This window comes from Acipenser ruthenus, chromosome 11 (genome assembly GCF_902713425.1).
Source record: "Acipenser ruthenus chromosome 11, fAciRut3.2 maternal haplotype, whole genome shotgun sequence".
Taxonomy (NCBI): Eukaryota; Metazoa; Chordata; class Actinopteri; order Acipenseriformes; family Acipenseridae; genus Acipenser; species Acipenser ruthenus.
Window position 1 is genome coordinate 11,871,659 of NC_081199.1, and position 25,330 is coordinate 11,896,988.

The window sequence follows — 25,330 nt, forward strand, 5'->3', positions numbered from 1 at the left end:
TAATTGGAGTCAATGAAGAGAAGCCCCTCATCTAGTTATTATTATACTCTGGTTAACTGCATTCATCAGACATGCAGCTGATATCCACCCTACAAAGCACATTGGGAAATAAGTAAGATCAGAAGGTTTACATATAGGATGTTTGCTGTAAACTACAATATGTAAATGCCAGGAGTGTGAACAATCAGGCCCCTGGTAAATCTTCTCTGAACTGATCACACCATGTCTGTAGGTTTACTAATAGAAGTTGTTCATGCAGCTATAATGTTGGAATAATGTATTTAACATCAGACTTGATCATTTAAATAATACTTCATTGAGGGTAGTTTTGAAACCCAGGACTGGGTGCAAGGCTAGTGTTTCAGATCCTGATATGACATTCAGTCTTGGACAGGCAAGTACTGGAAATCCAAACTGTCTGGAAGGGTTCATTTGTACAGCATTGTGTGTTTCTGTGTCTGCCTTGCTTTCCTGCACAGTGTGCTTTGTGTATTCAAACTGATTCTCTTTAGCTCATCTGTTGTAAATAGAAGTAAACGTGTGCCTAGCAGCCTGGAGCAACAGACAATAAACCTTAACGTTTGTGTGTGTGTGTGTGTGTGTGTGTGTGTGTGTGTGCCTGTGTGGTCATTTTGCACCCTGCTGTATATTTACAGGCTGTCGTATAAGTCAGTACGGGCCACCAGTAAGCCAGCCAGTGATCGAATCCAGTCTCAAATCTCATTGACCATATTTTATATGAAAGGTCTTTGCTCAATAAAATCTGAAAGAAATTCATTGTCATTTTGAAGAAATCGTGTTATCGAGAAAAACCTTCAAGATGGTTTCTAGAGATGGGATAGGAGATCAAAGTCATGATCACTTCAAGTTCCAAGATTCAAGTCATTACAGCAATAAGCTGAAGTGACTATATATTTTTAACATTAAGGCAATGCAAGTACTATATTAGTTTAAAATTATAATTTATGTAAACTTATATTCACAGCAAAATTATTGTAAAAAGGGACGCAATTAGTCAGATCATTTACTCCAATGCGTTTTAAACAATCGATTTAAAATAAGCTCCATGTTCATTTCACTAATATAAGACAAGTTAAAACATGCTTTTGTTGAAATAGATCGTCATTATCATTCAGTGACCTGCCTGTGAGTGAGAGTCTCTGTTGCCACTGCTTCAAAGAAACCCACTCAAGGACAGTGAAAATGGGATCTTGATTATAAATCACAGATGAGAGATGAACCAGTCATTGTTCAAGGGTTTTCAATATTCCAGTCCATCTTCCTGGGTACAGATGTCATCCCATGCATACGTCATAGTTCTGAAGTTAAAGCAACAACACTTGTATGTTTCTTCGTAGTTTGTTTTTGTGATGTATAATATAGTGTGTTGTGTGAATAGTGTATTGTCACAGAAATCATTTTACACAGTTTAAAACCCCTTTGCGGTCCTCTCGCCCAAACAGCACAACATGCCGTCTCGTGTAACAGTCAGAGACACCCTGCACAGGACATTTTAACTTGTATAACAGTGTTTTGATGATTTAGTAAGCAGTGGATAAGTAGCAAGTTTTTCTCCCAGTTTGTGAACTGTGGTATTGCTTGGCATGTCAAAAAATACAGGGGTCTGATCAGGGTCTGAGATTGTAAAAGCTTCTCTTCAGATTCCTCAGGAAGCTAATGGCACTTCTTTGAAAATGGCTGCCTGTATGTCATGGGTGATTCGAGATCAGGCAGTAACATTTTGGTTCGTCTTTTCTCGGCAGTCAGTCACGTTGCTGTTTGTGTACTCGGGTAGTCACGTCTTTTGGTGGTGATTTTAATACACGCATCACTACACTGTACTCGAATTTAAAACGCAGGTGATTTATGAGAAGCAAAAAATTGTTAGTGCGTCTTGAATTCGGAGGAATACGCTAGTTAACAAAATAATTCCATTAATCTTTCCTTTTGTGCACTTCTATTCATTATGTGGGTCTCAAATTTGCTGTATTGAAAGCAACAGATGGAATGGTAAAAAAAAGTGCAGTAGAACCTGTCCTATCTGACTGAATTGGTTCTAGGGGTCCATCGGATATGTAAAAATATCGTATCTCAGAGGGTGTCATTATACCGCTTTGTAGTTGATTTATTAATGTTGGGGCATTATAAATTAACAATTTCAGGTACATCAGTGTGTCTAAAACATCAATTTACAAAACGGCATTCAAAAAACAGTTCTTAGCATGCTTTCCCAGGCTGTGCCAGAGTAATGCCACAGGTTTTATTTGCACCGTGCATGGTAATCCGAGACAGTAACAACAAGAAAGCGCCCACACAAACACATCCCGGTATTAATGATACAAATCTCTTGCTTTCTGGTTTGCCAGACCCATTGGTTAAAGAGGGTATCGTATCTTGCAGGATCGGATTTGACAGGTTCTGCTGTATTTTATTTTAAAACATGATATCTGTATACTACTACAAGGTACTAGGTGACGCTGTTGTATAATGTTGAACGTCCCCAACCCTGAAACCAGGTTTTCCTGTCATTTAGCAACCAGCTAGTTCCCCTTGTTGACTGACATACTTTTAGCCTGTAACAGATTCCAGTTTAAAGCATTATATAACCTAATGTAGTACCAGATATCTTGTTTTAAAATTCAAAGTATATGTTTGCTATAACATGTGTTTCTTTCAAAACTGCACCTTTGCATGTAGGTAATGGAAGTGCAAAAATGATTTATGGAAGTGTTTTGCTTTCTACTGTAATTTAACCAGCAATTCAATGGATGTCTGACTATGGAACCACGGTAAAGATTGAAACCAGGTATTTTTCCACACAGTCCCTGGAGATGGATGTATTGGATCCTGGTTCTCTGTGCAGTCATGCATGTCTCTGCCTGCGTCACAGTGTGTGTGCTGATCAATCCCAGAGCCGCTGTGCGGAAAACAGCCTCCCGGCACAGCTGACTGCTGCTGCTGGGGGAGGGGGAGCCGACAATTGCAACAAGACCATTTCGAAATGTAACAAAAGAAATGGCATCAAACGCTCTTACCTACCAAACAGTCTTTCTCAATGTCTTAGACCCCAAAACTGCTGGAATGTGGAGAACAGCTGTTGCTCTGACCGCTTACTGAATGTCTTGGTACCCCTTAACAGATTTCATTTCTGCAAGTGCCAAGACTGATGCAGCATTCAATTAGATATCAGTCTTAGCAGACATCATTGCAGGAACCCATTCCAACATGTCCCCTGGTCCTGGTTTCTATACTGCACTTAATGTACTGACTGCGGTAATGTCAACTCTCTTTTAGATTTGAACAACCAATGAAGTTGTGGGGACCCCAATGAAGTACATATCTTTAGACACTTAATATTCGGTTCTCTCCTTTGCAGTTAGGAACCATAGTTGCAAGATTATCCTTTTTATGTGCTAGTGGAATGGCATTATGGGACAAAGGCAGCCATTACCATTATGCCTTATACAGGGATGGAAATAAGACTTCCATTGCATAGCAGTTTGCTCCATTCCTGGTTTTACTGTGAGTTTAATAAGACTGTGCCTGTTAACTATACACTGGGGCTATTCAAGTAGTAGCAACACCTGGAATGGGTGAAACTGCTATGCAGTAGGAGTCTTCTTTCCATTCCTATTATAACTGGTTCCACTATGAATGGATGACTTCTAAAGGGGAAGCACTGTTACTCTAGTATAAAACAAAAAAAACTAAAGTTTCACAGACGTTTGGGCTCATGCCTTTCACCAGTGGAAGCTGATTCCTGTAATTCCCTCCCCAGGCGTTGGGCTCTCGCAGTGGGACAGTGATCCTGGTGAAGAACCTTCCTGCAGGGGTGCAGGGGCCAGAGTTAGAGGCCGTGTTCGCTCCGTTTGGATCGCTGGGGCGAGTGCTGCTGCCCCCTGCTGGACTGACTGCCATAGTGGAGTTCCTGGAGCCAACTGAGGCCAAGCGTGCCTTCACTAAGCTGGCCTACACCAAGGTAAGAGAGCGTGAGAGGGAGCTCAGAGACTAGCTCAGTGTATCATTCAGACTGTGTGTGTGTGTGTGTGTGTGCCTCTGTGTATTGTTTAGACCTTGTGTGTCTCAGTGTATTGTTTAGGTTGTGTGTGTGTCTATTGTTTAGACTGTCTTAGTGTGTTTAGACTGTGTGTGTGTCTCGGTGTATTGTTTACACTCTGTGTGTGTGTGTCTTGGTGTATTTTTATACTGCGTGTGTTTGTGTGTGTGTGTCTATGTATTCTTTAGACTGTGTGTGAGAGTGTCTTAGTCTGTTCTTTAGACTTTTGACGTCAAAAGAGTAGAGCTTAGTGCTCCCACTAGCCCTGCACCCAGAGTTTCAGAACGTCCCTTCCTCAGGTGTATTATTGGAATGACCTACTGCCAGGCATTTGAACTCAGGCCTCTTTTAATTCTGGTCTGAAGTGATCACACTTCCCATCACAGCGTGAATAAATCATTACCTAGTAAGAGTTGTTCATGCAGCTGAAATGTTGGCACAGTTTACTTCATGTCAAGCTCCTAGCTCCTGATCATTTAAATAATCACTGAAGGTAGCTCTGAAACCCGGGACTGGGTGCAGGGCTAGTGCCAGTCTGAGTCTTGTTTCAGACTGTGTGTGTCTCCGCTTTGCTGTAATCCCGAGGGTGTCTCAGTTTCAGCACGTGCCCCTGTATCTGGAGTGGGCTCCCATGGATGTCTTCTCAGGACCCCTGCCCAACAGTGTACAGAAACAGGAGCCCCTCTCCTCCCCTGCTCTAGAGGTGAAGGAGACGAAGCCTGAGAGTTCAGGGGAGGGGGGCAGTGAGGAGGAGGAGGAGGAGGAGGAGGAGGAGGAGGAGAGCCAGCCTGGCTGCACACTCTTCATCAAGAACCTTAACTTCACCACAACCGAGGACACCCTGAGACAGGTAGGCTGACACACAGAGCTCCTTCCAGCTGTTTCTCTCCTGTTTCATTTATAGGACTTTTAGCACATGCTGTTGAAAGTACAACATCTGGGGATATTAAATATAAATAGACTTTTTCTTTGTGCTGGAACAAATCTTCACATATGTGAACAAACACTTCTTGAAATGCATTTGGTGGGAAAAAATAACCATTCAGATTCGTTCATTTAACATAGTTTTTAAATGACTAGAAGGTCATGCAAGGCAAATAAATAACACATTCTACTGTACAGAATGGTGTTTGTATCCTTTCTTTAATAGATGATCTGATGAGGCATGGGATTACTTTACTCCTGGAAAAATTATACTTTCTGTTTTCCTGCTAATGCGAAATTAAAAAAAAAATATATATATATATATATATATATAACCCCCATTTTTCCAGTTTTTATTGAAATTTAAGCAGTTCAAGTCCAGTGAATAACCTGAAATGGTACAAAGGTAAGCGGTAAACTGCCAGAGGTTAAAAAAAAAAGTTTAGGTTACCAAAAACTGAAAAATAATGTACATTTCAGAGTTATACAAAAAGGCCTTTTTCAGGGAACAAGTAATGGGTTAACAACTTACAGCCGTTCTGCAGCAATGGAAGTAAATTAAGCTGTGAAAGTTGATGCTAACAATTCCTACAGGTGTCCCAACTTTTGTTAATTACTTACAAACCCTCTGTCTGTATAAAAGCAGTGTTGGAACAGACTGTGTTACTACACCCTCTTAAGCATTATTTGGACAGTATTGTACTGCAGGAAGTAGTATATTGCTCTCATAATGGCGAGAAAAAGGCAATTAACAAAGGAAGACAGACAGACCATTATAACCCTTAAAAGTGTAGGTCTTTCCTTTAGAGAAATTGCAAAGAAAGCCAAGGTGTCAGTGAGTACAGTTTCCTATACCATCAAAAGGCACTTGGAAACTGGAGGAAACTCTGACAGGAAGAGGTCTGGCAGACCCAAAGCCACAACAGAATCAGAAGACAAGTTTCTGAGAGTCAACAGCTTGCGTGATAGGTGGCTCACAAGCACAACTTAACACTGGTCGAAGTAAGCAAGTCTCAGTTTCAACTGTGAAGAGAAGACTTCGAGCTGCAGGTTTGACAGGTCGAGTGGCAGTAAGAAAGCCATTGCTAAGATGGCAAAATAAGAAAAAGAGGCTTGCCTGGGCCATGAGGCACCGCCAGTTGACTACTGAAGACTGGAAGAAGGTCTTATGGACCGATGAATCAAAATTTGAAATCTTCGGTTCATCACGCAGAGTTTTTGTACGCCGTCGAATAGGCGAAAGGATGGTTCCTCGGTGTGTGACACCAACTGTCAAACATGGAGGAGGAAGCGTGATGGTCTGGGGCTCTTTTGCTGGATCCAGAGTCGGCGACTTGCACAGAGTGAGTGGCACCCTGAACCAAAACTGCTACCACAGCATTTTGCAGCGCCATGCCATACCGTCTGGTATACGCCTAGTTGGTCAGGGGTTCATCCTACAGCAAGATAATGACCCAAATCATACCTCCAGGCTATGTCAGAACTACCTTAGAAGAAAAGAACAAGACGGTAGGCTTCAAGTCATGGAATGGCCAGCACAGTCTCCAGACTTAAACCCCATCGAGCTGGTTTGGGATGAACTGGACAGAAGGGTGAAAGCAAAGCAACCTACAAGTGCAACACATTTGTGGGAACTTCTGCAACAGTGTTGGGAAGAACTTTCCGAACAATATTTGATTTCCATTGTAGAAAGAATGCCACGAGTGTGTTCGGCTGTTATATCTGCAAAAGGTGGCTACTTTGAGTCAAAAATTTAGATTAAATTTTGTTAAACAAAACGATTCCATGATTTCTTTTTTTATCTCCAATTGTTTATTTGTTCTATGCTTTTATTTCAGAGTACATTGAGACATTAAGCTGCGGAAATTTCAATAAAAACTGGAAAAATTGAGGTGTTCTAAAACTTTTGACCCGTAGTGTATATAGAAAGTATTCAAACATGAAAGAAAACAGATGTAGAGCAGGGTAAGACTACTCTTTCCCTTCTAGAGCAGGTCTTATTCCCAACCATATTATTGAGAGTTTGGCATAAGATGACTGCAGAGGTCATGTAACCTTGGTTTCCTCTTTGAAATATTGACTTCATACTCCGTACATAAGTGTATTCTATGATGATTGATTGTGGGTGCTGTGCTGTAAAAATGGATGCTGCATGTTTAGGTGACAATGACAATGACATTGACCTCTGGCCTACATTATGACATCACAGTGGACTGGAATTTCCAGGTATCTCAACAATACAAAGCCCATGCTTGTTGTATGAAATGTGATGAATGAAAGTTATTTTCGATCAGATCCTCCTCAATTTCATCTCAACACACCTTCTATATCAGTTTGTTTTAAGGAATGATTAGTAAACTAGCACTTTTAAAGCCTCTTGATTATTAAAGCAAATTTGTGTTCAGAGGGTTTTGTTGTTGTTGTTTATCTCATTCTTATGGTTTAACTTAAGAGTGTTTATAAACACTATAAAAACAACTCCATCAAAAACATTCTTAAAAGTCCTTAGTTTCATGAATGGAGCCCATTGTAACAGGAGCTGTAGGAGCTTATCTATGCCATGCGGACTGTATTGTGTATTGGTATAAGAGATGCCCCTGGATAATGTCTCCACCTCTGCCCTTCTCTTGTCTTTCCAGACATTCTCTAAGTGTGGGGCTCTGAGGAGCTGCTCTATCTCCAAGAAGAAGGACCGATCAGGTACCGCTCAACTCTTATTGCTGTCTTCAAAATATGTGACCTAATAAATAGCTTAAGCAGTTCACCTCCAGCCCCCTGAAAACTTAAGTGGATAAAATGGCAATAAATTCAAACAAAAGTCTTTGAGAACAAATACTTGGGTGCTTTTTTTTTTTTTTTAATAAGGTAGGTTGTAGCATTTTTACAATGCAAAAGAACCATCAATAAAGAAAATGTCATTTTAATCTGCTTTAATAGAAAACAGATGTAGGTAGAGCGAGATCTTCAGGTCCACATCCAAAGGGACAGTCGGCCTGGTCTTCATGCTGTATTTAACCCTGCTCTTGCTTTCTCCTCCTGCCTCTCTCCAGGCAACATGCTGTCAATGGGATATGGCTTTGTGGAGTTCAAGAAGGCTGAATCGGCACAGAAGGCTCTCCGGCAGCTACAGGTGAGGCAGTGCTATAGTACCTGGTCTCACAATACAAGCAGTGTTTAGCATTGGATTAACATTGGACTTGAAAAAATGTATTGCCAGTCAGGTCCTGCCTGTAATCTGTTAATCAAGAGTCACCTAAGATACCAGCAAAAGCAAAATGTGTGCATTAAAAGATTTACACTGTGAGGTCACGGGGAGGCTCACCTGTTACAAGCACGGCCGTGTGCTGTGCAGGGCATGTCATAGTCAGGGGAGAGCGGGTTCCTGGCTGTGTGAAGTTGATGGTTTTCACTGGGGATTCAAGAGGGGGTATCTCATTGGCTGTGGTACTCCTACAGCGCACCTGGTCAGGTGCACAGTGAGCTCAAGCGGGCACCTGCAGGGCTGTCCTCCAGAGCCTGGCACAGCTATAATGTAATTTGCTTACCAGATTACCATTTATACGCTTTTGCCTGTTTTAGAGAAAGAAAACACAATGTAGATACCTAAGAGATACAAAACCGAAGAATAGATAGCAAATCATACATGGTAAAAACAAAACAAACAAAAAAAAAAACACTTTCTAGGTGCAACTCTTACAACACAAATGTTTCCATTTGTTCATTATACCTTTTGTACCTCTCCAATGAATTAAAATAAGCTTGTACTTAACATAATTTCTTATGATGTAAATTAATAGAACGATCCATTCTGGGCAGTGCTGCTGATAGCTTCTAACAGTTGTCTGAACTCTTGCCAATGAGAGTGTAAGGGTTACTTTAAAAGGGAGTGTCTGGACTCGCTGACTCTCTGTGTCTCTGTGTTTCCTCAGCACTGCATGGTGGAGGAACATCAACTGGAACTGAAGCTGTCAGAGAGAGCAACCAAGTAAGTGACAGCCCACTTCCTGCTGATCAAACTGGGCCCTCCATGGCTATATGTAGTAATGTGGCTTCCTAGTTATGGTGTTGATGCTGGATCACCTGGATCCTTTAACACCCATCTTGACAAAGTTCTGAGCTACTCGGAGCCGGACAAACACTGATGGGTCGAATGTAGGGATGCAACAATCAATCTTATTGAAGTAGTGCTTTATATGTGGTAAATTTGAAAATAAACCCTTTTATGTTTAATTGTTCATTTAAATACGGCGTTTCGGCTGTGCAGATGTTCAATATGATGTGCTTGAATAAAACTTTTGAGTTGTATCTGATAGTTTGTCTTTTAATATTGCTGTTGTTTAAAATGTAACCGTCGTAATGACTGCCGACGGTGGTTTTAGGTATGAGTATAACCGCGACAGTCAAAGGGACATCTGATGCAGACGCATGCATATTCTTTCCAGTTGTTAAACACTCAAGTCCTTTGTATTTCTTTTTTAATAAGTGTTCTAAGTTGAATGCAAGTTGTTCCTTTGTGTTTAACTATTATGCACAACAGTGTTTTTAGTTATTGGGTCTTCTGTTAAACTAATGTTTGTTCTTTATTTTGAAAAATAAAATGTCAATGCATTGATTTATCATAGATAAATGCTTATTTATTTTGAAGAAGTACATCAAAAGAACTACTTGTGTTAATTTGTACGTTTCATCACAATTGAACAAGTTATATGAGGGATATAAGGTAGTGCCTGTTTGTCCATCTGCAACCGCACGCTTCACAATTGAGTCAGAAAGATGTGCGATTATTCGACTACCAGTTTCTGAGGTGGACTTTTCAGTGCTACCCCTGTAATATGCTAAGATTTACGTTTTGGCAAAGTTGGCTACAGTGTACATGCAGGGCTTCCCCTCGCCTCTCTGTCTTGCTTCCCTGTAACCCCAGTGTTTCTCTGTGTCCTCAGAGCCACAGTGACGTCGGTGCGGAAGAAGCAGCAGTCAAAGAAGCAGACGAGCTCCAAGATCCTGGTGCGCAACGTCCCCTTCCAGGCCAGCGTGAGGGAGGTGCGGGAGCTCTTCAGGTACGCACAGCTGTTCATTACACTGCTGAAATAAGAGCAATATCTGTACGGTGGTGCGTTATCAACACCTCCACTTTCGTCTGCAAGGATAGTGCAACCGAGCGCACTATGGCAACTCGAAGTGCATCATGGGGTCTGTAGTCCCCAAACAGCACTAAAATACAGTACAGAGGCGCCAATGTGGATGCAAGTTTATACATTTCCCAATATCCTTTGGACTCAGCTGTTTGCACGTTTTGTTTAATTCACATTTTTCTTCCCTGGGGGGGGCTCCAAAATAATTTTGCACGAACAGGAAATTCGTGTTGAGTGAATTCATATTATAAGAAGTCATTTACAATAAACGACTGCTTAATGTTGCTGGGACCTTGTAGAAACTTGGTACTTTGAGGAAATTCGTCTAATCCGAGTTTGTTTTAACAAGAATTGACTGCACTTAGAGTTTTATTAGGTATTATCCTCTTGTTACACATCAAGACTCTGGGTTTCCACTACACCTCTGCTACACCACCAATTCTCTGTTAAGTACATTTTAAGCAATTTGACAATTAGCAATCCGTATAACAAATAGCTAGATGACATTAAGCATCATCCTAAAAATATGGGCATAAAACCCTTTCATCTGGGAGGAGGTATTAGTTATCAGGGATAGCAATGAGACTCCTGTTGCATAGCAGTTTCACCCGTTCCAGGTTTTACTGTGAGCTTGATTATTCACAGTATATAGGTAACAAGCTCAGGAGTTTCCTAAAACTCATAGTAAAAACCAGTCTTGGTTATTTTTATCAAAGGTGAAGACTAATGTATTTAGTCCAGATGTTATCCAGGCAAAGAGAAACATACAATTTGTAATATTCTAATTTTAAATTTACTTTATAAAGAAAGTTATTAACACTGAAATGACTAACAAATAGTAGGCTATCCTGTTGAAGTTTGCAGTGTTTTTTCAGTTTACATTTTTCATCTTTTTTTTTTATCGTTATGTGGTCTAGCATTTATTTTTCTTGTGTGGGCGATGTTAGAGATTATTGAGTGTTTTAGCCAATGCAATGTAAATATCCAAGCAATTGTCGTGTTAAGTCTATTAACAACCAAGCAATGCTGTTGTGAGCTCTCTAAGCAAGGGTCTTGTATATTTCACCCACTAGGTGGCACCACTGAGAAGCGATCAGATGTGCCAAATTATATTATTATTATTATTATTATTATTATTATTATTATTATTTATTTCTTAGCAGACGCCCTTATCCAGGGCGACTTACAATCGTAAGCAAAAACATTTCAAGCGTTACAATACAAGTAATACAAGTAATACAAATTATAGATGCATTGCTTCGGTTGTTCGGCAGATCAATAATATACCATTTTAATTCTGTTTTGAGTGTATACATTTTTACTAGAACTACTTTTCTAACAGAAGCATGATGGTTATAAAGTCATTTTCTTTGCTGTTTTACTGTTCTCTAATGGGAATGTTCAAGTATTACGGTGTGAGACAGATTAGAGGAGTTTAAGCAGCCTGTAAAGCAGTATCTGTTACTAACTGTTCAATATATGAGAGGTGTAATATGAAGGTCATTTTATAGGTGTTTGCATTAAGTGTACAGTGTAGACCAATGTCTGTCGTTCAGTGTTTCTTCACAGTGTTTCATATATGCAGCGCACATGCACGTCTTCACAAGGACACACGCTGCAGTGATGTATTAAATAGTGATGGAGGGCTTCGTATCATGACTTTTCTGATGGGCTCCCAATTTGTTTAAAAGTTTGAAACCTGTTTAATCCTAAAATGTAAATGTTTAGAAAATTAAACGGAAACTAAGATTGCATATATTGAAATATATAAAGTGATAAGGAACAGACATGTAAATAGTGTTACTTGATATTACTTGAAGGGCAGCAGTGTGGAGTAGTGGTTAGGGCTCCGGACTCTTGACCGGAGGGTTGTGTGGGTTCAATCCCTAGTGGGGGACACTGCTGTTGTACCCTTGAGCAAGGTACTTTACCTAGATTGCTCCAGTAAAAACCCAACTGTGTAAATGGGTAATTGTATGTAAAAATAATGTGATATCTGTATAATGTGAAATAATGTATTATGTGATATCTTGTAACAATTGTAAGTCGCCCTGGATAAGGGCGTCTGCTAAGAAATAAATAATAATAATAATAATAATAATAATAGTCATTACTGATCTACTGAAGGATGTAAAATCTTAATAGTCGTCCTGACTGTAATCCAATATGAAGGCTGGAAGTGTGATAAATGAAATGCTTAACCCTTCTGTATACATTGTTGTTTACTGTTTAAACCGCCACACACATTTGAAATACCAGTATTTATAGTCATATTTTTTTAGTTTTGCATTTCAAACCAAGCGTTTGGTTTCCACATTTACAATTACAGTGGTTTACAATGCGTTGAGATGCAGGATAAGGTTTACAATGTGTCAAGATTTTTTTTAATTGAAAATTAGTGCATAATCCTCTTAGAAGTACTTTTTCAAGTAAACGTTCAGTACAGTAACATGCAGTTTTAGGATTTTTATATTTGTTTATGGTTTGCCTTTATTATTCATCAGCCTGCTACTACTAGTACTACAGCCACTGCACCTTACTGCAGATCTTCCCTTGTTTAGGTATAGTGTTGAAATGAGCAGGTACCAGGAGTTTGAACAGTCAGCCCCTTGGTAAGTGTGCTGTGAACTGATCACACTCAACACAGCATGAATAATCACACCTGAGGTTATGTAGGTTCGCTGATAGGAATTGTTCATGCAGCTATAAGGGTGGAGCAGTTTATTTAATATCACTCTCCTAGCTTCTGATCACTAAATACAATATGAAATTGAAGGTTGTGAAACTCAGCGCAGAGTGTAAGGCCAGTGTGAGTTTCAAGCCCTGTTACTAGATTGTCTTCTGCAACCATTTATTTGAAATGAATAAATACTGTTTAGGAGTGGGTCTTTATGGCACAACCTCTCCTGTCCAGCAGGTGGCAGTGTGGCTCCATGCGGAGTTGCTGACCCTTTTTCACTGGGGCTGAAGAGATATTAGAGGACACAATGAAAATGCTTTGGTTCAGCAGCCCAGGGGTGACTGTAATATTGCATTAGAGCAGAGCTGCTGTGCGCCCTGGCATGAAGATGGGCATATTAAACAGCACACACACACACCATTTACATACACACCTTATACATATACACGAGTACTGATTGGACATTCACATAATCCCCTTTTAAATATTTGAATATTATTACATTTTTATTTTGTTGGAGAATTATATATTTCATTCAGCAGTAACTAAGTAACGTTAATGAAAAATATATACAAATGGGCATTTGTATAGAATAATACTAATTTACTGTTGTTAAGTGGAGTTCTCTTTCTTCTACTACTGGAGTGGTGTGCAGTGTTGAGTGGATTCTCTTTCCTTGAACAACCCTCTGGTGGTCAAACACTGCATCACAGAGTCTCCTTCCACTAACATGTTTCTTTTGCATATCATCCTCCAAATCCCAGGATGCTTTGACAATGTTTTGCAAATTATGAACCCCCTGTATATATGCAGAGATTATTTAATAGGACTCAAGAACTACAATAAAAGTGTTGATGGCTACTAGTCACATAGATGCACTCAAACCGCTTCTGTTTCGGTTACAGTACTTCTGGTTTGTAAGTGTTATAGCAACATGTCATGGATATTATGTCGGTTTTCATAGCGATTTGACTTTCAGAGTGGAAAGCAAGCAATTGACTTTCACAGAATCCTCAGTATGCCAACCAATCCAGTTTCTTGTGACAAATCCACAGTTTAGTCAATTAATAAAATCAAAAGGGGGTGCCATAAAAAGTTTTAATTATGGATATTAGACTGAAGGCCTTTTAAAAGGGGCATGTAGGAGCATTGCTTTGTGTCGTTTGCGGTACAGTGTTGACACCATCTCATCTCTGAAGGTGAGGCACAATTGCACGTCAATCCTGACTTGAACACCCCCTGTCTGTAATTATGAACATTTTAGGAAATTAAAATGAAGTTTCAGCTCTAAACATGCTAGCATGGCATCAAAAGCAACATTTTAATATCTGTGGATAGATTGAGAGGCAGGTAGTCAAAAAAGGAAGGAAAAAAAACATTTTTGAAGAGGCAAAACTTAGTAAAACCAGACAGATGATAAGTCGTAGGAAATGAGATGAATGCAATGCAGTGTTGCTGCTGTAGTTTGCATTTGTTTTATTAACTGTCTTGACAACCTCAGTCACTCTTAACGTTACATTGTTAAAGAAAAGGGTTTGTAACCAGGAGGTCCCGGGTTCAAATGCCAGGTCAGCCACTGACTCACTGTGTAACTCTGAGCAAGTCACTTGACCTCCTTGTGCTCCGTCTTTTGGGTGAGACGTTGTTGTAATTGACTCTGCACCTGATGTATAGTTCACACACCCTAGTCTCTGTAAGTCACCTTGGATACAGGCATCTGCTAAATAAACAAATAATAATAATAATATTAATACTCTTTTCATATGCAATATTGCCCCTTTTTATAGATCATGCATCTTTATGAGGCCGGCCCCTGTATTGTCACTTGGCTGTTTTTGCACATGGAAAATGTTTTTGGACAGATACTCTATAACAGTATAGGTATCATTTCAGAATAAGAATTGATGAATAGGCACTGTACTGTATTAATTGACAGCAACATTCTCAATTCCGTCCTCCAGTAGTTGATAATAGAGTGTCTGTTCTCCATTCAAAGAGAATTAGTGACAAATCTTTCTGTGTGACAGATGTTTATTAAATGCTTGCCAGCTAAATGTTTCAGTGAGACAGTGGGTGTTATTAATACAGTGCATCATCACACTAAGACTGTTAATAACCACTCTGCTACAGAGCTGCAGCTATTCTCCTCCCATTGTGTTTAAACTTGGTAAGGACATTCTTTACACATTTGTCTGTCAGTAGATATGTACAATGCTGTACATACAGTCGATGTTCCGAGTGCTCCACTTTCATGATAAAAAAAGAACCACATCTTGTTCTTTAGCCACTCAGTGTGGATCATTTGGCCAACGTACCGGTACGCACTGGTACTGTTGCAAGTGCTTGTTCTGAGATATTGGACGGTCCGTATTTAGAGTGATATATTACATAATTAATAACTAGTGTGTTTATAAGTGTTACTTTTAATTGCTACATTATATATATATATATATATATATATATTGTTTTAAAGGCATGAAAATGTAATAAATAAATCAATGAATGAATTCTCTGGTTTACTCCTTTTGGTCCATGTGTTTTGATTTGAAGTTTGTCAAGCCAGTGTGCAGTGCAGAGATGACAGGGATTTAAATGTTATGTATGTACCACCTGTGCAGAAACAGGTAGAATAATGGTCTTTTATTCAAGGCTGAATTTGTTTCTCGTTGGAGAAATCCTCAACCACGTTTTGTTTGTGATTAGTCCCAGTTTCCATGGGTTATGCGTTGCGCACATGATGTACATGGCACTACCGTGCTGTCTGCTCATCTTGGTCCATTTTAATTAAATAGATCATCTTACTTCATTGCAAAATTACGCAGAATCAATGCTTGAGATTCAAGAAGCCATGCTCAGACAATTGAAGTGTCTCAAAACTCGAGCTGTATGTCAGGTTAGTTTAGGGGTGTAGAAGATGCTGGTGTCATGATTGGACGGCAGTAATGCCTGCTTGTTTTAAAAGACCACTTTAAAAAAGGAAAGAAATGTGGACCCTTGCGCACTGACTGTGTCAGTCTGTCTGCTTGCTACACTCTACTTGGTGAACACAGTAATATGCCTTGATCTTCACCAAACTTTTATCACAGATTTTCCAGATTGTATTTGACTTTAATGTGATTAACTCTTGATTTCTATTTGTGATGCTTCTGGTACTGTGTGATTTATTACTCACTTATGATGACCCATTTCGCTGGTCTCACATATTCCTATATAAAAAACGCACACATTATGGTGAAGGTGTTTTAGTTTTTTTTAATAGTCATTTATTTGAAACTGTTCGTGAATAGAATGTAGTGATCGATCCTCGCAGAAACCTTGCTACACTTCAGTTATGAATTGTTCTTCCCATAAGAACTGGAACTCCCATAAGAAACTTGTGTGGGTTGCATTCCTTTCAACGGAAAGTGCAGCGTGCAAAAGATGCTATGAAAAATACCATTAAACATCAAATGAGTGTTTAACATAATGTGTGCATCTTTCAAATAGGACATGACATGACGGTAATACATATTATAACCAAACCAAGGCAGACAGCTGCGTTTTAAATCACCAGCCAACATGACTTGCCAGTCGTTTCGACACAAAACTCCCAGGCAAAGCAAGTGGCCTGGAGAGCAGAGGACAGATGGACCTCATGTATGAGGGAGAACTGGCCCAGGGCAGGCACGCCAAACTGGGGAAGACAAAAACGATTAAGGAAGAGGGGGGGGGGGGGGGAATCGGGCAGGCTGGCATGGGCTACAGTGTGGACTTCCCCCAGATGGCAGTAATTCTTATCTAATATGTATTACCATCACTTTGTAAATCTCATATTTTCCTATATTAAAGATGCACAAATTATGTTAAACGTGCATTTTGTTTTAAAATGGTATTTTGTTCACAGCATTTCTTAACTAAAAAATAGGCAAACGTCTTTTGCAATGGTTTCCAGGCTGCACTTCCTGTTGATGGGACACAGTTGACCCACATTGGTTATCTGGAAGTTTGAGTTCTTTAGAAAAGACAAGAAGCATATAGATTTTTAAATGTACATTTCTCCAGAAAAAAAAAAAAAAGACTTTAAGCGTGCCATCGCCATGTATTTTTCTTTAAAAGAAAGAACTCAAGCTCCCAGAACCTTCACGCATGGTTCGCCTTTGATTGTCAATCGCTTTTCCTATGCCTTGCTTTGTGTTGAAAAGCCCTTTTATACAACCCCTCGAAGCGTAGCATATCTGCAAGGAGCAGCACATTTTCTTCACCAACAGCTTTAAATATTAGTCTAATATTTGCGTTTTTAATATAGGAAATTGTGAGATACAAAATTATGGCAATACATATTGGGTAAGATTTACTAGAATTATTTTGTTAGCACCTTGCACTTTAAAGAGGTGATATTTTCAACAGTCTCACAAGGTAAAAACTGTATTTAAACCATATTGAGGCTCTTTTATAAAGCACCTATATAGAAGGAGGCCCTGTCAGTTTGCTAAACAAAATTAACAAGCGTCTCCTTGTCCTCCTTTCCTTGGTCAATACGCCTCTCAAAGCAGATTGAGTTTATTTTTAGCATTGATTAGCAAGCCCTGTAAATGTGCAGGTGCTGTGCATGCAATCAGACTGGCACCCCGTCCATATTGACTGACTGACTGACACGCATTGATATGGACACGTAGAAGAATTACCCAGAGCTAGGCAGGTTTGTGCTTTGAAGCGCATGCTAGTGATTGATTGACTTGTGATCATTCAATGTAGTGGTGTCTGAAGTGCAGAAAAGATTCCCTTTGCGGTTAGAAATATAGAGGATGTGCGCCATGGAGGGTTGCCTGGAGTGGAGGAAGACTGATAGTGACCAAATAGAAAACAGTACAGTCATTAGAAACTTTCAGCCACTTCGCACCTGCCCCTGGGACAAGCGGTTTGAAATCCGACTCGTTCACTTCCATCAGCAGCAGCTCAAGATCAAATCCATTTCAACTGGGACTCGGTTAGGATTGTGGCCTGGCAGAACTCGGCCTCTCCACTCTGGTGGTAGAGCGTACGATGCGAAGGCAGATTTTAAATCTTGGATCGTCAAACATGACGGCTGTGAATATATTTTACTGTCAGCAAAATACTGGAGGTTGGTGAAGAAATTAACGGTGAAGAAAAACATGGTAAACGCGGATGACCTTTGACTTGTGTAATGCTGGTTTGTAGTTTGGACTGTAGACTGCAGATGGAATCGGCTGAAGCCTCAGTTTGATGTTGGAATGAGATGAGATTGAGTTGACTGGTGTCATGGGGCAGATGGGATTGTGGCATCAGTAATTCACTCCAAACAAAAAAAAAAAAAAAATGGTTTCATCCTTGTAGCCCAATCTGTATCCACAATTGATCTCTTTTTGGTATTCAGGTAAATGGAAATTGAAATTTGAAGGTTTGGATGTTTTATTCATTAACGTCATGAATGTAAATGTATTTGTTTTTAAATCCAGAGTAAACATGCTTTTAGTTTTAAACCCAATTAAAAAATAAAAATAAAAATGGGAAGCACTGTTGCCAGCTATGAATAGACACATCTACTTTAATGTAGATATAGAAGATTCTGTATAAAATACTGTAGAATTCATTATTAAAAAAAAAAAAAAAGTTAACGTTGTACATGATATTTCACACATGCTGTGCAATTAATAGCACCATAACATGACTGTACGATTCATAATGTCTTGCCATTTTATTAAGAAATTCTAGCTCCTGGAATTTGAATTAGTGATGCTTTCCATTCTCAATATCCGTGATTCTCCATATGTACGGTTCCCTCGCATGCTCTGCACAGTCACCCTTCCTTTATATCTGTAAAAAGCACAGGCTGGGGACTAAGACATGGTGGAGAGAATGAAACAGTAAGGAAGAGGGGGTGCAGATACCCGTATTCAGAGGTTGTTAGGTATAAATTAAATGGATTAAAACATGTTAATTACACAAAACAAAGCCCTCCCTCAGTTCCCCTTGTCTAAACAATTATTGACTTCCAGTCAATACCAATCTGACAGTCTAATGTAGAACCTGTCGTGATGAAACCAACTCGAATGTGAATTGTGTGTCTGGTGAGGTATAACCTCATTGAAGAAATGCATCTCCCAGTATACACAGTGATTTATTTGTGTTAATAATAATAATAATAATAATAATAATAATAATAATAATAATAATAATAATAATAATAATAATAATAATAACTCATTTAACAGACACTTTTATCCAAAGCGACTTAGAGACTAGGGGCGAACTATGCATCACAACTGCTGCTGCAGAGTCACTTCCAATAGGACCTCGGTTTTACATCTCATTATTAATTCAGGATATATCCTTGTGGCTGCAGCTAATAAACAGTGGCATCAAAGATCATGCATATGCCATTTTGAAAGGCACACATTCAGCAAACATGTTGCCTGGACTCTGCCTCAGACTGATAAAGTGTGTGCTGATTTTGCATGCACAGTCCTCTGATAATGACATTATTGGCTGCAACCGCTTTAATAGAGCATTGCAGTTTAGCCCCCAATGTGGTTTTTTAACCATCATGCATATCTCTATTTACTGTGTACACAGTATGCCCAGCACGCCTCTTTAAGGCCCCAGCAGGGTATGATGAGCTGTCGCCTGTACGAGGTCACATAGTGAAAGTGACTGCTGTAATCAGAGCGAGTGTGTCGCAGAGTGGTGATTGAGATCGCTTCACATTCACCAGGCTGTGATTTGCTTTGCCTCCTCGCCGTTACTGACACAGAGTGCTGCTGTCACTCACCCTGAGTGATGGCTCTCAGATTTGCTGTTAAAGGGCTAATTTCTGCTTCGAGTGACGCTCTGGCCTTATCAGCAGCCCTGCTGTAATGCTTCTCGAATGGCAGATGAGGCTTCTCTTACAGGCTGGTCCCTTATTAAATCTGTGAGGCTAACTGAGCTAGGCTGGTAAGCTGCAGAATGAAGAACAGCTCTGATAGGAGTGGGTCTTGTGGCATTAGCTGTACTCTAGTGGAGGCTACCTGACAATGCAATCAGAATTGTGTAAATATTTTAATAAAACCTGGATGGCTGTACCGGTGTTTCGACTGCTACCCCTCTTCTCTCTGTCTTTCACAGCAGATTCCCACACCCCTCATACAGTGACATCTTAAATTAGAAGTGTTTTCTCATCAGAAAATGCTGCCACACATCTCGGTCACTTTGAAGCCAGCATATTGGTTATATTTCGAAAAACATGAGCTGCAGTTCTACTCGGATATGATTTGCACGAGATTTGCCTCTTATACCCGACCACGGTGACCATGAGGGCACCAGGAAAATAAAAAAGTGTAATGTCTCATTACAGTATTTAATTCTTTCTACATTGCCTAATTCTATAATACACTGTTGTGAGCTTATATTATCACAGTTAAAAATAAAACTGTGTGTAATAATGGTATGTCCCGTTCCCTTAGCATCACAAAACAGTTTGGTTTTAAGCTTTCATTTCGGTTTCATTGAAACCGATTGAATGTCAAAAACAGCTGGACGAGTTGATAAAAAAGCAAACCAATCATAACCGACTTGCATAAAATAAATGTGGGGGCGTTGTACAAAGAAAAAAAACTCACTTTTGGAAAGGGTGCGTCATTTCGGAGTGACATAAAGCAATATATGTATGCAATAAGGCCCCGAGAAGTCTGTATATTCAACATATACGGACACCCTGAAGGGCCTTATTGCATTTATAATCCAGGTAAAACAGCGGATTTGAAGAAAAAAAAATGTTTAGGACAAAAAATGAGTGTTTTTTTTTTATTAAATGTCCTTACACCAATAAAGTAGTCCCATTTATAACTTTGAACTACACACTATTATTATTATTATTATTATTATTATTATTTATTTCTTAGCAGACGCCCTTATCCAGGGTGACTTACAATCGTAAGCAAATACATTAAGTGTTACAATACAAGTAATACAATAGGAGCAAGAAATACAATAACTTTTGTTCAAGCAAAGTACACATGTGATAAACCACAATTCAATAATACAGCAGATAATAGTGATAGTTACATCAGGATATGATTAAATACAAAATACTACAGGTTAAACACTTGGCAATTACAGTATTCTGAAGTACAGGATTAAATGCAGTAAAATAGGGGGCAGATAAGAGCAAAATAAAGCACATTTTAATGAAGGGTGATAGTGTCCCAGGATACAAACAGGAGTTCTACAGGTGCTGTTTGAAGAGGTGAGTCTTAAGGAGGCACCGGAATGTGGTCAGGGACTGGGCAGTCCTGACATCTGTAGGAAGGTCATTCCACCACTGCGGAGCAAGGGTGGAGAAGGAGTGGGCTCTGGAGGCAGGGGAGCGTAGCGGAGGTAGAGCCAGTCTTCTAGTGCAGGCGGAGCGGAGAGGTCGAGTGGGGGTGTAGGGAGAGATGAGGGTCTGGAGGTAGCTGGGTGCAGTCTGGTCAAGGCATCTGTAGGCTAGTACAAGAGTCTTGAACTGGATGCGAGCGGTGATCTGGAGCCAGTGGAGTAGTGGAGTGGCGTGGGCGAAGCGAGGCAGAGAGAACACCAGGCGGGCAGCAGAGTTCTGGATGAGCTGGAGCGGACGGGTGGCGGACGCAGGGAGGCCAGCCAGGAGGGAGTTGCAGTAGTCTAGGCGGGAGAGTACCAGGGCCTGGACCAGGAGCTGGGTAGCGTAGTTGGTGAGGAAGGGTCGGATTCTTCGGATGTTGCTCAGGAAGAATCGGCAAGTGCATGCCAGAGTGGAGATGTGCTGGGAATAAGAGAGGCAGGGGTCCAGGGTGACTCCGAGGTTCTTAGCGGAGGAAGAGGGAGAGAATGTGGTAGATTCCAGAGGAACAGAGATAGAGAGATCAGAGGAGGGGGAGGAGGAGGGAAAGAAAAGGAGGTCAGATTTAGAGAGGTTGAGTTTGAGGTTAAGATGAGTACACACATTTTATTGGAAAATGCAAAAGAAAGTATATTTGTATTTTTGATATTGTGGACATTGCCATTGAAATGATACTCCAGGGGGCAGAGTTGAGGCGTGCAGACACACTGTTTGAGCAGAACAGATGGGAGGAATAAAAATAAATACAATGACAACTCGGATTTCAGTAGTTTTTCAAGGTATGTGTCTGAGAGGGGTGCAGAAGTGTTTTTTTGTGTTTTTCTGTAGCATTTACAAACTGCTAAAAATTTCATTATTTGAAGTGACAAAGTCAAGGTGACTGAGTATAAAGACAGCAATTTTTTTCTATCTATATTCCAGTTCATTTCATTGTTCTTCATCCAAATCGGCATGTCTACTTACTTACCTTTTTTGCAGGTAACTGGTCACTCAGTTTCATACTTACAGCTGTACATCTGTAACTGTAAGCAAGATGGCTACCGATACTTTAAATTCTGTGTGGCACCGCAGTGATTTAGAAAATCCATCCCACACATCAGACAGAGCTGTTTTTTCACTTGTCATTTTAGAAACAAATTGTGGCAAGGTGGTAAATAGGGTGCAAGGCAGAACATGTTGTGGTACGTCTTTCTCAGTTCTGTTAATGATGTAATGTCTGATGGACACCAACATGGAGTTCTGCCTTCGGACACACGTGGATCAGTGTTCATTTGAATATTGTGATATTTGTCCCAGCAGTAGTTGTAACCCTCAATAACAAACCCCTCGCTTCCCTTTGTCAGTGCTAGTCTAGTCTTTATCTTTCCCTGGCTGTTGGCGCAGGGCTGAACTGTCTGTCACACTGACTGGCTGCTCTCTAGCTTGTCTGTGAAATGGCTGATGTTGTCAGTGTTTACCTGGCTGGATGACCAGTCTTATCTCCAAACCCTGTATCAATTGGGATGTCACTATAAACAGCCTATCTCCCAGTCCTGCAGAATGCGAGTGTGCTGATCCTGGTGTCTGCTGAGGAACGGGATGCTGTGAAATTGTCTAAACTGTACTTGATCCAAATACAGACCATTTACTGGATAAAACATGGACTTTGGGAATCAACATATTATTATTATTATTATTATTATTATTATTATTATTATTATTATTATTATTATTATTATTATTATTATTATTATTATTTGTTTATTTAGCAGACACCTTTATCCAAGATGACTTACAGAGGCTAGGGTGTGTGAACTATGCATCAGCTGCAGAGTCACTTACAATTACGTCTCACCCGAAAGACAGAGCACAAGGAGGTTAAGTAACTTGCTCAGGGTCACACAATGACTCCGTGGCTGAGGTGGGATTTGAACCCGGGGACCTTCTGGTTACAAGCCCTTTTCTTTAACCACTGTACCACACAGCCTCCCTTGAAGTACTTGTATCTAACTACATAATTCCAGTAAATCTCGCCTAATATATGTTGCCATTATTTCTTGCACCTCACATTTTCCCACATGAAAAATGCATACATTATGATAGTTGAATTTTTTTTTTTTATTGTAAATTTGGAAGCAATGCAGATACTTTAGTGCTGCACTTCCCGACCCGTATTCTGCTTTAAGAGGTCACAGGGAATGCAGTCAACTAAAAACAGGAAGGTGAACCATTGCCAGGACCTTCAGGAAATTTACATTTTTGTAAAGGAAATACATTTCAGCCATACATTTAATTTTTTGATTATTCTTGTTTTAAAAAAAACAATATTAAACACTATGCGCTGTTTTAGAGTTTATAAGAACTCAGGTTCCCAAAATAAATTAGTGTAAAAACACGGTGGTGTGCAGGGTGAGTCGTACAGTCGGAGTATGCAGGTTCACGTCCTGGCTGTGTGCAATCCCCTGTCTTCACTGGGGATTGCATTGGCTCTGGCACTCCCAAGGGTTAAAGAGGCTGAACCGGCAGGGACTGTTTATCCTCATCGTCGTGCTATAGCAGACCCGACTGGTCAGCAGCCCGGTGAGCTCCAGCGGAGATCTGGTGGGCTGGCTCTGGTCCTCCAGGGGGAGCTTGCCGACATCCGCTGCCACGTTCCTGGGTGCAAGAGGCAGTGGGCTTGGTTGTTGGATCACTGACCTTCAGTTCTCTTGTGTTGTTCTTGGGAATTGGGGAGAAAATAGAAGGAGATCGGATTGTATGTAGTATGAATTTGAAATACTAAAAAAAAAATAATTAGAATATCTAGAACATATTTCTTGTAATCCCTCATTTTACTATGCAAACAAGTGCATTACGACTGTATTTATTTTTTAAGCTTCAACATGTAAATGATTGTGATTTAATAATATAATATATCCCCATGTCTATTTTTAAATCTCTGCGGTTTAACAAGGCTTGTTAATCCATCCTGAGATTTCAAAAAGAATTAACAGCTTTGATTTTTTTTTTTTTACTTTTAAAGGAAACTGATTCCTCACGTAGCATTTTTAAACAATTAGCTTTAATTAAACAGAATCCTCTTTTTTTTTCAAAGGTAATTAATCAAAGGTAAAATGCAAATTAAAATGGTATATGTCTCATTTAATAAAATGAAAGTTATATCCAATCTAATTAGCATTCCTGTGAACGGATATTGGTGCGTGGGGGTGAAAGATGGGGGTGTCTGAGAATGTGGGTCTAATCGACACACATGTATATTATTATTATTATTATTATTTATTTCTTAGCAGACGCCCTTATCCAGGGCGACTTACAATTGTTACAAGATATCACATTATACATTATTTCACATTATACAGACATCACATTATTTTACATACAATTACCCATTTATACAGTTGGGTTTTTTTTTTACTGGAGCAATCTAGGTAAAGTACCTTGCTCAAGGGTACAACAGCAGTGTCCCCCACTGGGGATTGAACCTACAACCTTCCGGTCAAGAGTCCAGAGCCCTAACCACTACTCCACACTGCTGTATATGAAGGGCCATCGCTCCTTAAAATTTGACAGGAATTCATTCAGCCATATTGGAGCAATCCTGGTATCGAGAAAAACCTTTTTGAATAGTGGCTTAAAGTAAGGGTTCCATCCAATTCCCCATTCGTCCGTTCCCCATAAGCCAATACAGTAAATAGTCCTGGAGATACAGTGACAGCTAATACATCGGCCACCCATCATATAGCCTGCTTGTTTCTCCTGAAACCTTTCATGAATTGAGCATCAGAAAATGTACTTCAAGTTAATAATTGCTCCTCCGGTTCCTAGTAGTCTGGTCCGCTTCAAAAGCTTTTAAAGACCTATATAAACTTGCAAACGCAAATAAAATGTCTCAAGTGCATTTACTTGTCATAGCTGTCCACATGCTGTGCTGCAGGTACCCACCATGCTGCGCCATTGGGCTCTTGCGTTGCAGAATGACCTTGCAATATGATTGAAACCTAAAGGCTCAATTGAAAATTTAGTGGCAAGATTTTTCTTTCCTTCTAAAACTTGTGTGGACACTTAGTGTGACTAAACCAACTTGTTTCATTTCATTTAGTTGCATGAATTTAACTGGTGTCCCAAATCACATTGTTTTAATGAACCATTATACCCTGTGGGATGTGACGCTATTTTCACATCTCACAAATACATTATTTTAATCTCCCTCTTGAATTTGGCCA

General features: G+C 39.9%; 1 protein-coding gene across 2 annotated transcripts in view; it reads left to right on the forward strand.

Annotated features, from left to right (window-relative positions):
* The window catches only part of LOC117426305 (probable RNA-binding protein 19), an 81,250-nt gene that overhangs the window by 13,976 nt on the left and 41,944 nt on the right, over nt 1-25,330 (forward strand). For both annotated transcript variants that reach the window (XM_034043751.3, XM_034043750.3), the window contains exons 15-20: nt 3,779-3,979; nt 4,653-4,907; nt 7,621-7,681; nt 8,032-8,111; nt 8,911-8,966; nt 9,922-10,038. In XM_034043751.3, coding sequence (XP_033899642.3) covers nt 3,779-3,979; nt 4,653-4,907; nt 7,621-7,681; nt 8,032-8,111; nt 8,911-8,966; nt 9,922-10,038 — 770 coding nt within the window. The remainder of the gene's footprint in view (nt 1-3,778; nt 3,980-4,652; nt 4,908-7,620; nt 7,682-8,031; nt 8,112-8,910; nt 8,967-9,921; nt 10,039-25,330) is intronic.